This window comes from Haemaphysalis longicornis, unplaced genomic scaffold (genome assembly GCF_048455015.1).
Source record: "Haemaphysalis longicornis isolate Haplotype H1 unplaced genomic scaffold, Haemaphysalis longicornis Haplotype H1 scaffold_12, whole genome shotgun sequence".
Taxonomy (NCBI): Eukaryota; Metazoa; Arthropoda; class Arachnida; order Ixodida; family Ixodidae; genus Haemaphysalis; species Haemaphysalis longicornis.
The window spans coordinates 53,459,845-53,478,311 of NW_027526225.1; the positions used below are offsets into that span (position 1 = coordinate 53,459,845).

General features: G+C 47.9%; 1 protein-coding gene across 1 annotated transcript in view; it reads left to right on the forward strand.

Annotated features, from left to right (window-relative positions):
* Atg101 (autophagy-related protein 101) overlaps nucleotides 1-17,723 on the forward strand; it is a gene marked incomplete in the record, with an annotated part of 19,709 nt that extends 1,986 nt beyond the window's left edge. The window contains 3 exon segments of the mRNA XM_077693283.1: nucleotides 1,695-1,809; nucleotides 7,980-8,146; nucleotides 17,533-17,723. Coding sequence (XP_077549409.1) covers nucleotides 1,695-1,809; nucleotides 7,980-8,146; nucleotides 17,533-17,619 — 369 coding nt within the window.
* Nucleotides 17,724-18,467: the final 744 nt, after the last annotated feature.

Genomic DNA, 18,467 nt, shown 5'->3' on the forward strand with positions numbered 1-18,467 from the left:
ATATCCTCTCCGTTGCGTCCTCCAACAACGGACATTTTTTTCGTCCACGTTTTCGCCCGGCTTGAACGTTCCATGACAACTCCGCGGCTAAAACAATTTTTCTTTTAAAAGCAGCACTATAATGGCACCGCTTGTTTGGTGCCATTGTGCTGTCAAAGCCAAACCCCACACCGCACACAGGCTGCTATCCGCACAGTTCAAAATGGTGGCATTGCCCCCAGCTATGGCCCCTTAAGTGGCTACTGGCTCGTCTAGTAATGGCTACAATACTTTCTTTTCTGGGTGGCGCTAGCTGTGTGCCATTTCCCTCAATTTCGCTTGGAAATTGGCGCGTGTTTCAAAATCCTCAAATCCAAGCCGACCCTGGTGTTTCATATATCAGTATTTCAAAAAAACTATAGGCTTAGATTGGAATAAATATGGTACCAAGAACGAATGATCAGCTGCACATCGCAAAGGCATCCCATCAGAGCTCTGATACTGCAAAGCAAGCTAGAAAAAATAGGCGAGGTGCCACAGGAGCAAAATCAGACACGGGCAGGACCCAAGAAAGAAGTAGCTACAAATGTGGGGAATTTTAGCTCTCCTGATCATCTTATGTAAGCGCTGCACTTGCTTCAAATCATTTTTGTTGATTTTCTCAGAACGTTTTTTTTGGCGATTTTTCCACACGCGAACATCCATAACTTTTTTTCCTAATATTTTTCAGTGAAACTAGGCACAATTCTTCTTCACATTATTGGGTGTGCAATGAACCTCAAGAAATAAAATTGAGCCATAAGTATTGATGTGGCCACCTTTTAAACCAAGGTACACCCAATTGAAACGTTCAGTTTTTTGGTTATTTCATCACTGTTCATCGAGAATTCATCTGACCTTATTACTTCTGGTTCATTGCACAGGCTGAAAGCCTCCCCTTTACCACTACCAAAAATTGTGTGTTGTCATGGAGTTAAATTAGAGTTTTGAGTGTTGTGTTGGCGTGAGACCAACTTTTAATACAATTTTCAAATTAAAAAAGTATAAAGAAAATAGGACATATTTTATAAGGCTCCCACGGGCCTAAAAAAGTGTGATTTATGATGTAGGCCCATAATTTGCTTCGTTTATCTTTTTTTTTTTTAAAGAAATTTCCTCAGCACTTGTCCTCATATAATTAAGCGTCGCTGTTCAGTCCCGAACCTTCACTTTTAGTCCTAGATCAAGTAGCTGGCAAGTAATGTGTAAGTAATTGCCCAGGTAGATGTGCCTTCCCATACAGCAGTGTAGTTTTTCTTGCTGCATATTTCCCCTGGCAATATGCTTTGTATGCCAGGGTAAAGGGGAAAAAAACGCAAGGTTGGTAACCACGGGTGTGTTTTTTATCCGCATAAATGCCATTTACTGTATTTATTCGATTATAAGGCAAGGGTGCAGTTTAGAGAGTAAAAAAAATCTACGTATATTATATATATGTACACTGAGCTTCGAATATAAGGCAAGGTATGACATTGAGACTACAGATTTTGAAAAAAAAAACCTCACCTTATATTCGAATAAATATGGTAATTGTACAGTACTCCTTCTTTATGGCGATTGAAAGGTTGCATTGTGCGGTTGGTAGTGCGGGCGATGTGCAGGGCGCAATGCAGGGGTGCGGGTTATGCGTGCGAAAGCAAGGTATCTGTGTAAGCGTGCGTGGTGTGTGTGTGCAGATCTGGCTGGAGTTCTTCCAGAAACGGCGCACCCACTGGCTGCTGCCCACCGAGAACATCCCCTGGGAGGTGTGGAGCGTCCGCGTGAACGTCCTCAGCCTGCCCAACGAGCAGGGTGGGCTCTCCTTCTCTCCCTCTGCTGCTTCTCTGGGACCGTGGGGAGGGAAAGAAAGAAATTAGTAGTGGCTTAACTCTGCTATGCCAGGATATACGTAGCGTGAGCTAAGGTTCAGCAATCCAGTCCAATCCAGTCCAGTCCAGTCCAGTGCAGTCATGTCCAGTCACTGCTCCTCGCGCATGCTCAGCATGGCTCTTCACGAGCCACGCGAAACGGCTATGAAGCGGCTCCGGGGCAGCGTCAGACTTGGCTACTGCGCAATCGAGGCGCACACCTGGGCGCGTGCTGGCACCAGTGCGTCTGCTGCAGCTATGACACAACACAATCCAACACAATCCACTTTAATCCAAGCCAAGCCAATGTCCCTCGCGCTTGCGCAGAACGGCCCTTCACGGCACACGCGAAACTGCTCAACCTCGGCCAGTGTAGCTTACGCTACAAAAGCGGCACATGAACCTCAGATGGCACCTCTCGGAGTGGGCATATGTGATATTGGCGGGTCGCTATGGTGAAGTTGCTGCCTGATTGGGTGTGGTGAAGAGGGCTTGTGTCGTCGCTACTGGTCGATCCAAGTCAGTGAGTATGTGGTCAGGCCTATATTGAGACGCAACGTCAGCTCACCTTAAATGGCCCACTGCACTCAAAATTTCGCCCTCTTGGAAACACTATTTCCATATTGCCTGCCTTAAAAAGAAACTGAGGTGCAAAATACACTGCTGAAATACGCGCATGGACACCCCGAGCGGTCAGCAAAAATCGGCAATTTTGAAACCGAAATCGACGAGAGCGCAGCCTTTAAAATGGCGTTGGCAGCCGGCCAGCGAGCGGCCGGACGGTCAGCAGCTCGGGAGCAAGCCTGCGCGCAAGCTCTACGCCTGCATCGAGCAGCAAATGTGTGATTCGTGTGCAGCAGATCTCGACCGGCTCTCCAGCTGCATGGCTGGCCAAAGGAAGAAGCCTCCGTATGCTGGAACATCACAGGCGCGTCATGGCTCTTTACACAATCTGCCGGCAGGTGCAGTTTGGTGTGCGGCGTAGCTGTTTTAAATGCTCCTGACTGATTGACGAGGCGTGTCATGGGGCTACCACTCGTGTCCCAGCTGACTTGTGGGTACTTACTATGCATTAAAGATAAATTTGGTCGAAGTGAAATTTGAGTGCAGTTGGCCTTTAACGTTGAGCCTCATGACATGCCGATCAACATCGAACTTGTGTGCCGAGCTGCTTGTCACAGGTTGGCAACATTGGACCTCAAAATGTAATGTTAGGATTAATGTCAGGCCATAATTTACCCAGTGGGGATGTCAGACTGCCACGTACACCTGTTTGCTGGAATGTGGAAATTACTGATTCAGCTGTGAGCTTTTTAACAGCTTTTGTCATACCCTGTCATTGGCCAATACCCTGAGTGGGTACGTTGTTAAATCATCTGCAGCCTGAGGGAATTTAAGGGGACTCAGCTGATGACACTTGTATGGGACTTGCTAGTTTATGAACCACAGGCTTGAAAACCGCCGTGCACCAAAATGAAAAGCTTTACAGATCTATGAACATGTTCTGAATGGCCTAGTTTGCTAATTTTATAAATATATTGCCTTGAGGTGATGGCGAAGTGATCGTTGGAGCATACCACCATGGTGTTGAGGAACTATTGACGACGATGAAGCTGTGTGCGGTGTGCAGCATGTGCAGGCTCTGTCTTGTCAGCTTGTAAATAGACGGCAGTTCACCTTCAGCCATGGTTCCTTTCATCTTTTGTCTTGCCACCACATGACGTCGTCACTTCTGTACTGAAATAAAAATGAACAAAAAACGCATTTTAGATTAGCTAGTTCACACTAAATGGCGCTTGCTGTGTAACAAGTGAGGGTTCTGTTGTTTTATTTAGTACAGAAGTGATATATTTCTAAAAGAAGAAAACCGGGAGGCTGTTGGGGGCATTTTCGTGAAACCGTAAAACTTCTCGCATTGGTGTACGATGGTTTTTAGCCCCGCGGGTCCACGGATTAGCGAGTCCAATAGGAATGTGATCAGGTCAGTGGGAATATCAGTGACTGGTTATGCTTCTCTGCGGGTGGCACCCTCTTTATGAACTGAGCCAACTAGTGCGGGGGTGGTGCTGAAGTGCGCCCCTTCTAACTTCGGCACAGAAAAGAAAGGGAACCTTTCTGTTCACGCATTTTGTGTGGAGTCGTGCAATAACCACAACTGCCCGTTCACTTGGCGCGCCTTCCTGCACAGTGAGCCACTGCATCATGAGTTGTCTCTAGTGAACATTGCAGCGGCCAGCAATAGCCTTCCGCATCACCAGTAAACAAGGTGGCATGCAGGTAAAAAAGTGACAGCAGCTTGCATTTGGGCACGTTGCCCTAGTGGCATTGACTGGGCTTGTAGCACTGTAGCACCTGTTCCTCCAGAAACCAAGAAACTGCAAACATGGTCCCTCCAACCCTTCCAAGAAAAAAGGAGGGGGGGAAAGAAAGCCACGCTACAGCTTTGAAAAATCATGCAGCAGTACTTTGTGGCATAAAATGTCTTGAGAGAGACACTGTGCCTGCTGTGTTTCTAAAGGGACACTATAGACTGAAGGAAGTTTTCTTTTAAGGAGTCATGAAGACAAAATACAAGTTAGGTTTATTAGAAAGACTGCTTCAATGATAACAATGATACCAATATCATCGCAATCTTCGAACAAGTAAGGGAGATATGAAAGACAATGTGTGAAGCAGTCGCGACCCCCTAGCCAATTTCCCGCAACTTTTCTATGACGTCACGGAACCTTGTTTGTGCGATTGGCGGCCGACTAACTGACCTGTCTTGACGACACATGACTGGACGTCTGTAATGGGGCCTGTAGTTCCATTTGACCGCATCACTTGAATGCTAACGTGCAGTTAACGCACTGAAAATTGTGTTTTATTGTTGGCCCGTATGACGTCATTCTTGCTCATAACACGTCACTGTGGCGCAAAATTTGGAAGTTTTTAAATACTTCTTGCTTTTTTTTCGTTAAAAAAACATCTTTTGTGGCTGTAATGGAGCTGAGTGACATACTGAATCCTAGGTCTTTGAAATTAGACGAAGTGGTATTTTCTCTTCATGGCTCCTTTAACTGAAAGATCATACGTTTCGTCGCTCTCTCGGCTTTTCTTTGACGAGCAATGTGTTATTTGCTGAGAAATTAGTGAATAAAGCTGGCGTTTCTCTAGCCACTTCCCTTTCATTTTTTCGTGATGTAGTCATCGCGTCACAAAGTAGGAGCGAAGCCCCTGTGCAGTCTAGAGCGCAAACGCTGGAGTTGGCAGCCTCTACGTCTCCAAGACAGGGCCAACTACTGGAACGTTTCTCTTGCCAAGAAGGCTGGCTGGGACTTTTATGATTTTTCACCGAAAGAATGAGAAACGCGGGTAGATGCTTGAGCGGCCAATGTGCCCGCCTATTACGGCTTCCCCGACCCCATCGAGCTCGCTGCCAGCATGGAGGGCTTTGGTGGAGTCGCTTTTGAAGCAACAAGCGCTGGTTCGAATATCAAGCGCGGCTTCACTTCACCTCACCTCACCTGGGATCTCATATTATCTCCCCTCGCGCAGCACGAACCTAGCTAGAAATAACCACTCGTCACGGCAGTTGTGTTGGCAGTCGTTGCCCGCAGTTTCTATGGCTCACAAACATAACAAGGGCAGAGCGACGCACACTTTACGGATCATCAGCGGCATCTCGGGGCGAACGGCCAGATCAGTCAACTTGCAGTAAGTTCATTTCACGGGCGATTACATTTGAACCAGGTGCGCTTCACCGATAGCAACATTTAAATAAAGTGTTACTCCATCTCCTACTCCTACTCCTCCTCCGTGCGCGGAGAACAGGAGATTGGAAGCTCAGGTGGCTCACCTAAAGGGACGCACTGGTCTTAGAAACATTTTTTTTTTTTTTTTGCTTTCTAGCCAATTCTGACAAAACTTCATGGGCTTGTTCAGTTTTTTTTTAATCTGATTTAAAATATCTAATTAGTCTTGATGTGAGGTAACTAGTGTCCGAGTTAATTTTAAAAATTCCTTGATTGTTCTTGAGAACTATAGGAAGTTCGACAAAAGATTATCAGCAAGATCATATGAATAGATACCGGAAGTTGTATAGAAGGAAATATGGAAAGCAGTTTTTTTGTTTTGCAATCACACACACGTTTACATCCATTCAAACTTCTAAGTTTGAAGTACTTCTGCTAACCAATTAACAGTAATGCTAATTAAACAATTAATGAAACACAAAATGCAAAATCTGCTTCCCATATTGCGTGGTTTTAAACATTAAGCTTCACAGTGCAAAAGAAGTGATCTCCCTAGCTGCACTACATGCTGGGATGTACCTTTCGAGAATTTTGCATCACTGCCATACCACTCGTGGCAAAGAAGTGGGTAATTACGGGGAAATTATTATTTCTTTGTTGCAATCAGGCCCCTATGGCTTTTATAAGTACCTGGTACTGTTCCACGTACGAAATTTCCGGAGGAAAAACTGCGCAAATCAAGAGAAAAGTGATGCCTAAAAAATGCTTTTTTGGGAAATTTTTTGGTCCAAAAGACCCATGTGCCCCCTTAACCACCTGCACTGCATCTTGTCCCTTTTGTCCCTTTTGCCAATTCTAATAAAGGGACTTTAGTTGCTTCCTTCCGGGTACATTGCTTGCAGAAGCTCGGGTTCCCGCCATCGTTGGTTATTGACGTCACAGATCGCGCACCGATGCTTTTCGAAAACGAAACTGAAAGCATGATAGCTGACTGAGTAGTGAGGGAAGTAGTGAGCCTGCCTCGCGGTGTGTAAAAGCTGTAGTCTGTGTTTTTTGGATGCGATGAGCTCGTGGAAAGCTTTGATTTATGCTTATTTCACACGCTCAACCACTTCGGAACCGTTTGTTTAAGGAAAACGTGTATAGATGCGTCTCCAATAAGCTCTAGCCGTTCCCCACTTTTGTGACGTCGCAAACCGTGGTACCCGAAAGCGCACAGGGCGTTGTCCCCTGTTTTCACGTTTCTGGCACTTTCTGCCGGATTCAACTGCTATTTGCGAGAATGGGGTGTTTAGATGGCACAGTAATCCATCGATACAGGCAAACTTGTTTTCACCCTTTAGTGTCCTTTTAAAGAGACAGCCAACCGACTTTGTGGAGTATATGCTCCCTATCCCAAATGGAAGGGCGTCACAGCACTTTGAACCCAAATGGTTTCCCTGGATGTTTCAAAGTGGAATTCTTTAGGTCTTCCAACCTCACGTATGGTGCTGGAAGGAATTCTGGCAGCCATGACAGTGAGCCACATGTCAACATACTTTAACTGTACGGGTTACTTTAACTGTTCAGTTACTTTAACTTAAAGTAACTGTACAGTTACTTTAAAGTAACTGTACAGTTACTTTAACATACTTTAACTGTAGGTATGTAAAAACTTGTCCCAGCTAAAACAATAATAAAGTACAGTCTGCCCCATTCCTTTATGCTGTTTCTGAATCGTGTTGTCAGTTTTTCCCATGACAGGGCTGCCACGTCGTCAATAGCGAAGTCAAGGTTTCGAAATTTAAGTGAGGCTGTTAGTTGCACGCGAGTGAGGTTTTGTACCGCTCTTCAAAATGTTACCTCTGCAAACCCCGAGCGAGCAGGAAGAATGAATGCTGGCAATGTTGCTAGTGCAAAACTTGGGACCTGTAGAGGAAATTTTAGGTAGGTGCGAGGTTTTCAGGTTACGGGATGTACTACATTTGAACTGTAGTACCACGTTTAGACACCACATACGCCACCTTTCAGACTTCCAAAAGTTTAAAATTGTTTCCACCAATTTATCTATAAATTCCTTGTGGTAACCCCACTACATAAAATGCTGGCTTGAGGGCATGCACTCCACAAAAATCAGTTGGCCATGCCTTTACGTGGCATTCGTTTGTGTAATGGCAAACGAAGAATAATTGAAACTTCTAAGGGGCTTGTTTTGTCCCTGCTTCATAGTGCAGTACCACTTATAGTGTCGATTCTCGCTGTTCCCGTTGCATTATAAGGGGTCCACACTGGCATTAGACAGTGTTTAGAGAGCCCTCTTCAAGTGCCTTTTGAGAAAGTGTTAGGATGAAGCGAGGGTGCGGGATAAGCGTCTTTTCGTTCTGCTGGCTGCGTCACACAGAGCGCCAGAAGCAGCGCTCTTCGCTGGGTGAACAGCTGTCGGAGAAGGTGGTGGCCGTGGCGGCCTCGCTGAACCGGCACCAGTACCTGCCCCGGGTGCCCAGCCAGCCTGACCTGGAGCTGGTCTTCGACACCCGGTACCGGGATGTGCAGCCCTACCACTTCAAGGTGGGTCACTTGCTGATTGGCTGAGGCGGGAAATTTCAATGCAGCTGTGCCGGATTCGTTTTCAGCGGCTCCAGGGCGACGGGACATAAGTTTTGTCCCTTTGTGCAAATGCTGTGAAAGGACTTGGCAAACGAATGGCCATGGATTGGTAATGTTAGCAGGCGCTCACCTGATAACATTCCTGTGTGGCTTACTAATTCATGACCTTCGAAAATTTCACCTGCACTCAAAACTTCAACCTCTTGGAAATCTAATTTCCGTATGGTCTGCCTAAAAAGACTGCAAGATACAAAATAGGACCGCTGAAATACAAAATATGACAATGTATCCACGGTGCGAACGACCACCACCAGAAATCAGTGATTTTGAAACTGAAATTGAGAAGAGTGCGGCTATTACCACCAGGCTGAAGTGACGTTGCAGCCGGCATAAAGTTTCATACTAGTATATACTAGAGGGAAATCTGGCGCCACTGTCTAGGGGAGCTGCGCTTCAGCGAGCGTTCCGTCATATGCCCGGCAGGTACGTTCCACTTGTCCTTGGCATGGCTCATGAACAGGCTGAAACAATGGCTATGGCTGCAAAAAAGCAACAATATTACCGTAGATGGTTCATGAAATTTGTTTTGTTATTGTAAAATTGAACCTCCAAATGTCAGTAGTTTTTTAGAAGCTTAAAGGGGTCCTGAAATACCTTCCGCCGATGCATGGATGTACATGTAACCAAATAAAGCAATGTATTAGCAATCTCCTCCCTCAAGACTTTTGTTAAAGCGATGAGTATTTGCTGAGAAATCGTAAATCAAAAACCGCGCATTATCGTCGCGCTGCATTTCCTCCTCCTTTCTACTCATTCTTCGCTGTTGACGGCGCGCGAGCACTCCCTCCCATGATGCTGCGCTCCTCAGCGGTGACGTACTTCCGCTATTACGCTCCTCCGACTGCCGTCTGCTACGAGCAAGCTTTGTTGGCACCATGAATCCCGTACTCCACTCAAGGCTGGAAAAGCGAAAGAAAAATCTGGCCGCATGTGTGCGGCGGCATGGCCTTGCCCTTTCGCGGTGTTCGTTGGTGCAGTTGCTATCAGCGGCACGTGACTTTTTATCGGCGGCGAACTCACAGCCGTACGGGGAAGATCGTGCGCTTGTTCCCTTTGATGCACCGACACTGTTTATCCAAAAAGCGCCGTATCGGATATGGCCCCGCTGGTGCCGGGTCTTATTTTGCGGCGGTCGTAATTCCTGCCGGCGGCATGTGAAAAAGACATTTTAAACCGATACAGAACCCGTGCACAAAATCCTTCGATCATGTGACCAGTTCAGCTTGGGGTGACGCGTGGTGGAGAGCGGCAACGTTGGCAAAACATGCTCCACCGTGGCTCTGAGCTTTCTAGCGCTGGAGCGAGCGCCACTTTGAGAATCTCAAACATCGGTTGCCTTGCCAACAAGGCACAAACCACTGTAGAACTCAGTTACGGGTGCATGTTCCCGGTTCAGCTAGGGGCCCCACCTCGCGTCATGTGGGCACTGCAGGCGCGCTGCGTTTCCTCCTCCTTTTTACTCATTCTTCGCTGTTGACGGCGCGCGAGCACTCCCTCCCATGATGCTGCGCTCCTCAGCGGTGACGTACTTCCGCTATTACACTTCTCCGACTGCCGTCTGCTACGAGCAAGCTTTGTTGGCACCATGAATCCCGCACTCCGCTCAAGGCTGGAAAAGCGAAAGAAAAATCTGGCCGCATGTGTGCGGCGGCATGGCCTTGCCCTTTCGCGGTGTTCGTTGGTGCAGTTGCTATCAGCGGCACGTGACTTTTTATCGGCGGCGAACTCACAGCCGTACGGGGAAGATCGTGCGCTTGTTCCCTTTGATGCACCGACACTGTTTATCCAAAAAGCGCCGTATCGGATATGGCCCCGCTGGTGCCGGGTCTTATTTTGCGGCGGTCGTAATTCCTGCCGGCGGCATATGAAAAAGACATTAACCGATACAGAACCCGTGCACAAAACCCTTCGATCATGTGACCAGTTCAGCTTGGGGCGACGCGTGGTGGAGAGCGGCAACGTTGGCAAAACATGCTCCACCGTGGCTCTGAGCTTTCTAGCGCTGGAGCGAGCGCCACTTCTTTGAGAATCTCAAACATCGGTTGCCTTGCCAACAAGGCACAAACCACTGTAGAACTCAGTTACGGTTGCATGTTCCCGGTTCAGCTCGGGGCCCCACCTCGCGTCATTGGGCACTGCAGGCGTACCACCCACTCCCATTGGGAAGTGCGAGATGCGTTTGACATTACAGGAGGCGATGGTGTGTGTGTGTTGTGGACGCCTTTGTTTCGCGATGCAATGCGACGCTGTGCTTCTGCGGGTGGGTAGTGCTTCCCATGGTCTGGATTATCTTTCTCGAGCGACGTACGACTCAACTTCGCATGGGGTATGTGCAGTGTGCATGGCTAAAAGCCATTTCGGCTTGTGCGCTGGAGTTAAGTGACTTGCTGTTCGTCCCCGCAAACCACGCGCGAGGTGAGTGCCGAATTTGCGACGGGCAGGAGGAGGCAACCCATCATCTTTCAATCGCGGTTCAGACTTGCAACGCATGTTGTGACGTTGTGTTCGTTCGAAACCCATCTCTGGATTGTTTTGAAGTAGAATAAAATGTATGCTTGAAACCCGGGCATTCGGCTCAGGGCGTTCTCTGCGATTGCACGAAAGAAGTACCACGGTGCTTCAACGCTTTATTTATGGAATGTACTCAGGTAAGAGAATATCCATGTCGTGTTATGGCCGTGCTGCATTTAATACAAACGGTTAAACGTTTGTTTACACTTGTTTCGTTTGTCGTAAAATGTCCAAGCACTCCGGCTCTCCGCCGGCAGATCAGCCGGCAAGCCGACGCTGAGCAGACGACTCATCTCTTTGGCGGAAGTGCGCGAGAAAGTCGCCCAATAGCAGGATGTCTAGCTCATGACGAACATCTGGGAATCGATGATGTAGACATGTGAAGATGGCGGCGTCCAAAAACACGAAGGAAAGGGTGAGAAAAAAGCGACAAACTTTGCAACAAAAGTGTGAGCTTTCCGCTCCGCGTAAAAGAGTAATACTTGGCACAGATGACGTTGACGACCCAATTTAATGATTGCGCTAGTTCATTTAGTGTGCTCAAAACGCCTTTCAGGGCCCCTTTAATGTAGGATGAACAAGAAAAAAATGTTACTTTTTTTCGTTGATTTTGGCTTCGAGACAAAAAAGAAGCCGTATGGCTAGCTAAGCCGAGCGGGCGAGGAACGTCGCTACAGTTAAACCTCGATATAACGAAGTCGTACTTGCGGGCAAAAATTTCGTTAAATCGAGAATTTCGTAAAATCGAGGTTTCGATTTTACAGTCAATTTAACCAGTTATTGAGGTTTCAAAATCTTGCCCATCGCTCAGGAGCAACTGCTATGTAGTTACCTCTCCACTTAAAGTGAAATTTGTACTAAAACTGGCCGCGAAAATTGTGTGAATTAAGAGCTTCAACACTTAGGTAATGGAATTCGGATGGCCGACAGTAGTTCGTGTCGTTGTAAAACCGGTGCTTTTTCTGCAACGCCTCATTAAATATGATAGCAGACTAGGTTTCCACTTTTTTTTTTCATTTCGGTCACTACTAAACGCCGCTGTTAGTCAATTGAACCCGCGTCCATGCGCCGTGAGCTTCACTCCGGCGAGGCGCTGGTTCGAAGTTACGCCTCTTTTTGTCCGTTCAGTGGTAGGCTTAGGCGCTGCGTTGAGGGGTGCGGCGGGCCAACAGCGGAAGGGTGCTATAAAGCTTTCGAAAGAATTTATTCATGCACAAGGGCTCTGCAGTATGGGCGCGTGATGCAACCACGACACTCAAGGTAAAGCCATGATTGAGAGTTCGGCGGAGTGAACACGGACCACTTCACTTTGTGGAGCAGCGCTTACGTGCTCCCGCTAAAGCGGAAAGCTTACATTAAATATCTTCTGGCCAAATTTGATTAAGCAATTACTTTTATGCCCGCTGAGCCCTAAAGAAACCGATTTCTCTGCATCGCAGCTGTCTAATGAACACATTTTGACAACGTTCGGAGAGCAATTTATTGCCACCAGCACTCGATGTTCAAGCCGTAGTGAATAAGTCCGTAAGCAGTGCTTGGCGTTTCTTGACCAGGGTGGGCTTCATGTGACGCTCGTATGCTGACAGCGCTAACAAGGCTTGCTCTTAAACATTCGCGTGCGCCTGCGTGTCTCCGCAGAACGTCGATGGCATCCATCACTTCGGTGGCCTTCAGTTTCACTGACACTTCCTCAGGCTCTTGTTCGGAACACTTATCTTTCACTTGGAGTGCTCATGCTGCTTATAAGACTCATCTAATGATAGACGAACAAAATATTAATGTGGTTATCAGCGAGCACAACCTCGAGCAGCAGCAGCGTGAGCAAGGACTCAGAAAAACACTTGAAGTAGGCTTCGGTAGCCTAAGTGGCCTAAGCATAGAGGGCGCTGGCGTAGGCAACGATGGAGATGTCAAAATGGTGTCCACACTATTAAACCGTCCATGACCGCTAGCGGTTTTTGAGCAGCTTCTTTCATCGCTTTTAATTGTTGTCAACCGCATAATTCACCGCTTTTCTTTCATTTTAGCCTTTTAAGAGTTAATGTGAGTACTGAATGTTTTCAATGAAGGCTCTCAGAGGCAAAATAAAACGTGCCTCGACCGGAATTTCGTTCTTCCTTTCTCGCCATGACTTCGTTAAATCGAAAGCGCCGCACGACATTACTTCGTAAAATCGAGATAAAAATACATGGATTTAGCGAAATTTTGATAGAAAACTTGAAAAAATTCGTTATATCGCGAATTTCGTTAAATCGAGGTTCGTTATATCGAGGTTCAACTGTATCAGCAATGGTGCCGCCCACGGCGGCCCGTGACTGCAGCGACAGATTTCCCTCTAGTATATATTAGTATGAAACTCTATGGCAGCCGGTGAGCGAGTGGCCACAAGTGGCTGGCCAGCTGGAGCAAACCTGCACGCGAGGTGTTGCCCTGGGGAAAGTGCGCCTAGCACAGCCCAATCTCACTTCCGCTTCATGACTGACTGTGTGAACCGCTGGCCAGTGGAGCATTATCTGCGATGGAGCTATTAAATGTCTCTGACTGATTAACAAGGTATTTTAAGGGGCTGCCAGTTATGTCCAAGTCGATTCGAGATGCGTACTGTATGTTCAAATTAATTGGCCCGAGGTGAAATTTGAGTGGAGTTGGCCGTTAAAAATTACCATTGTGTTCCTGTATGGAAAGTTTTACAAATCCGTGAAAGTGTTCCCAACGGCATGGTTTGCTTATTTTAAAATACACGTGTACTCCATTCTAGGCTGACCCCAAAAGCCATATGGCGAGGAAAAGAAAAAATACTTGCCTCGAATGTAAGCCAGACGAAAAAGGGCATTGGACACGCACTTTATTACTCTTGCCGGGCTTGTCGTATTACTCGTCGTTGCCGTCAACATCGCTGGCCTCTTCGCGCAGCACCCTGTCCTCACTTTTGTCCAGTGCATTCGAGATGCTGCACTTTCTGCCTGCACAAATAGCACGGCCGGAATTTCGTCCCATGCCGTGGTGACCAATTTCGCCACTTGGCTGAGCGAAGCACACTTGATGCACCCGGTCACTGTGAGTTGGTGGTCTTGCAGCATTAGCCGGTCGTCGTAATGCTTCCGCAGCCTGTCCTTAGATGGCCTGTTGATGGCCACGTTGAGTGGTTGTAGCTGGCTCATCATGCCGCTGAGTATTACTGCAGTGTCCATACCGCCTTCTGAAAGCATGGACTTAACGGCATCCATCAATTGCCGCCGTACCAAGAGTGATGCTGAAACAGCTGGGACCCGGCACAGTGCTGCCAAACAGTCTTCAAAGAGAGAACCACTCATCCACCCATTCTCATGAGCTTGCCTGTGGACACTTTTAGAGAAAACTTCCCCAGCTGGAAGAGTCTTCCATTTAAAGGAGCCATGAAGAGAAAACACAAGTTTGGTTCATTCGAAAGATTGCCTCGTTAGAACCATAACGACACCACTTATAACGCAAACTTCGCTCAAATAAGCTACATAATTAGGAAAAAAGGAAATGACCATGTGGCCCACCAGCTCATTTTCCGCAACAGAACCTGTGATGTCACTTGGGAATGCTCTGCGATTGGCAGAGGCCGGCAAAAGCAAACACATGTTAGGCAGGGCTTACAGTTTGCATAGCGAGCTAAATGCCCGTGAAACATACTGCACATTCCTTTTATGACAAAGAACGGTGGAGTAAACGGTTGAAGTTCCGAACGAACACGCAAGCGTGTATGCCAATGCGTACGAAACTACCGCCAGCCGAACTCGACATCTCGCCGTCGCCACCGTCGCGCAGACGAATTTTCGGGTACAAGGCTCTTCGGGGCCAACGAACCGTCCCAGCACGCACAGCCGCGACCTTGCTTGGTATCGTAATCCCTTCACAGGAGGTTGGCCGTCATATCGCCAACCAGCAAAGGTAAAAATAGAAACAAGGGGAGTAAGGAACACAGAGCAGCAACGAGATAGTGCCACTCGTCGCACAGGTTTCGGTATGGAGGTCGTGTTGGCTTGCTGCTGTCGTTACGAGCTCGTTTACAGTTTACAACCACTGAAAACTTCAGTTTGTTTGAGTACTTTGCAATGAAATTTCGTTGCCGTGTTTTGAAATGCCCATGTAGTACGCGCAAATCGTCGAGGGAGTGCGACATCCCCGCCGGTGAGATCTCCTTTCATGTGCTGCCCAACGACGAACCTCGGCGAAGCAAGTGGCTATGTTTTGTGAACTTTGCAAACGGAGGAGAAAGAGAGCTAAAGGAAGTACGAGTGTGCTCGCTTCATTTCCGGGGAAGTGATTACGGCAGGGACCCGGACATGCTGGCGCTCGTCGCCGACTTCGTCAAAAGCGCTCTGACCTTGGGGAAAAAAATAGCCGTACACACCGCGCATTGACGCTCGAATCTTTCTGGTCGGAGCAGAGAGCTCGAGCGAACGGCTTTCCATACACGACACCGGCCAACTGGCATAAGCGATACTGCTACTGAAATTGAAAATACGGCACATACGTACCAGTCTGTATTCGTCCGTCGCGACGGGGCTGACGAGGCAGCGGTGCTGACGGCTGGGCGTTCGTCTGTTGTGGCTATCGCGGAATGGTCGCTTTCCCGTCCACCGCGTATCCCATAACTCTTGCCGCTCATGCACTTATAAGCATTGAGCGTTCAAGTGGTGTGAGGTTGTTAAATGCAAGCCCGAGCTCCTCGGCGAGAGTTTTGTTCTCCGGATCAGGCGATTCCATGACTAGGGCTGCGGGTGCACTAGGTTTTACTAGTATTTTTAAAATGGCCGCCGTCTCGGTCGACTCCCGCGTGTGGGTGCTATATGGAGTCGACATACTAAGTATCTATTTCATGGACCGGCTCGTATGACGCCATTGTTCACGTGACGAAATGTGCATTTTTAGCGGGAGATTTAAAATTTCGGCTTAAATTGCCTTATTTCTCAGTGAATAAAGCATCATTTGCTTCCGGGAAAGTGCTTGGGGTACTATGAAACACCTAATCTTTCGAATAAAACAAACTTTTGTTTTCTCTTCATGGCTCCTTTAACAGTAATGTAGGGTGGCAGCTTTTGCCCGCCAGCCATGCAGCGCGACATCATAGTGGTGCGCTGCTTCTCGTAGCCTGCAGTTTTCGCTTTCACTTGATTGGTGCCGTTCTCATTCACACTGTAGGCCACACGCATGCCAAAATACGCCGGGGTCTGATCTGCGTTACTGATCTAGCCCAGTTCGTACTTCTTTTCCGGTTGCTTCTTGGTAACAAAGCGCCGGGATGCGTCAAGCTTCTCCTCGAAGTCGGGAATTAGGTTTCGGCGGACAAAACGTTAGGTTTCGGCGGGCCTAACTAGAATTAGGTTTTGGCTAGATGTTATGCTAGGCGTTATACTAGACGTTATCTCAACAGCTAGGAGACTCAACCGTACAAACTGTCTCTTGAACACCACATGGTGTATTTATTTTGCTTTGTAAACAACCTTTATAATCCGTTTTAAGCAGTGTATTTAAGGCAGTAGTGCCTGCCAAAATTAATCAACCCAGATCTCTATGTGCGGCAGGACATGAGCCAATAAGAGTAGTTTCAAAAGACGTGCAATGCAAAATGTCTGTATTTTCAAATCGTTTTTCAATGATCCTGTCCCCATTTTATAAGGTGCGCATTCTGCCCACCACACTTCAGCTTTTATCCGACACCAGCAAATATTCTTCGCTCTCTCGGTTGTCGGCTACGCTTTTCCTGGGAAAGGGGGAAATAACAGCTCAACAAATGCGTGCTGACACCTGACCAATCAACTCTCGGCTGTGAACTGTGCGACGTGCTGTGTGTGGGAGACATTTTCAGACAATTAATGCTAACGGGTTGTCTTATCTCTTTGTTGGTTATTATCTTTTCGTCGAACAATGCTGACCAATATGGAGGAGCACCTACTTAGATTAATTATTTTTACTTCTGGCCGGGCGGCTCAATCGACGGACAGACAGACAGATTTTGTCTCTTGGGTAGCCCCAGAAAGACTAGAGCGTTTTTAAAACACGTGCGCAGGCTGTCCCTTTCAGTCGGCGCCAGGGCTTGCCCCCAGGGAATCGCCCCGCTCCATTACGAAACCCTTCCCCGAATGCTAGCGCTGCCAGGGAGTGCAGCGGGCAGCAAATGCAAACACCACGACTCACACCCTCGCCCGTCGAAGTCCAGGCAAAGCGGCAGGCTGCACTTCGTGGGTGCTCTCATCCAGCAGCGGTGGAAAGACAACCGGGCTCATTTTTTGGCGTTTTCCATCTGGTCACCCCGGCCTCTGACACAGGAACTTAAGATGTGGCAATATCTGACGAAACTCGTGTCTCCACACAGCTGTGCTTTTTTGCCCAGAAGATATTGACTGAGGCAGCTGAGCTCGACCACGTTATCAAAGTGAAAAGGGCTGTCAGGAGGGGGCCCCAGAGCCCCTTGCCGTCTAGCCGCATGTCATCAGTGCATTGCGGGAGTTGATCACAACTGTTCCGAGTGCGACACTTTTGGTAACCCATCTAGTTCTCACCACTCGTGTTTAGCCAGCAGCCAGCAGTTATTGTTTTCAACGAGGCTATGTTTTTGAGTTCGCTGAAACAACTGTCTGTTTGCGTTTTCAAGCTTTGAAATACTGTGAGAATGTTGGAAGTTGTCGAATAGTCCATTTGATTCAGGCCTGGGTTGAGTAGCGGGTGACTTGCTTCGATGCTCCCCTGCTGCCGAAAGCTGCCCAGCGTGCTAGCGACTGAGTGGTGGCCTCTGGGTCTTGCAGGTGGGCTACCAGACCACTGGGCCGTGCAACAACCCGTCCATGGGAAGCACCGTCCGCAAGCTGCTCAAGGACACGCTGGCCTTCTAAGGGGGCCCCCCCCCCCCCCCCGCTGGGCCCTATACGTTGTGTACATAAGCTCTGCTCCATAAGCAGGGAACATCCTCGGGTCGAATAAATGCCTCTTTTTACTCGCACTCTGCCTCCAGAGTTGGAAAAAATGGTGTTCTTGACCATGCGTGCCTATGTAAGAATAGCAGTGGCGAGATTCCGCTCCCTTGTGGGCCTGCCCTTTCCTGGGGGCACCCCGTGGACACTCCTGTTCTGTTACGCAACTGCTCCAAGAGCTCCGCCCTTCGGCCTCAGTCGCCTAGAGGTCAAATGTCAGGCTTTGGCATGAACGACCTGGCTGTGAACCCCACCAGTACCAACACTTTTGCAAGACCCATGATTTTTTTTTTACTGCAAGACATTATTTTGACTCAGCTCTATGCATTATTTTCATATAAGGGTGGTCTGGTATCTTTATGGTGGGTATAGGAATGTGGTGCGGCTTACCACCATGTTTAACTAACCTTTTGCGTCTCCTCAAAAGTGCTGGGCTTATGCCTATCTCGAAGTGGCATACCGCGTCACAGTGTGCCGAAGCAATGTCTTCGCACTCAAGTTTCGCCCGTTTTGACAGCGCTAGCTATTTATCAAAAGCTTCGGGTGGCATTCTTTATGTCGGACATTTTGTCGTACAGAGGAAGAATATCAGCTCAGTGGATGGGCTGAGAAGCTGAATTTAAGTTCATCCTAAATTGCACTAAGTGTTATGGTGACGAATCATACAACAAATAGACGGGACGAAGCGCAAACTTAGATCAGTTTATTCCATGCAAAAAGGCAGGGATCACGCATGAAGTGTGTATAGGGGGCACCAGAAAAAGTGCAGA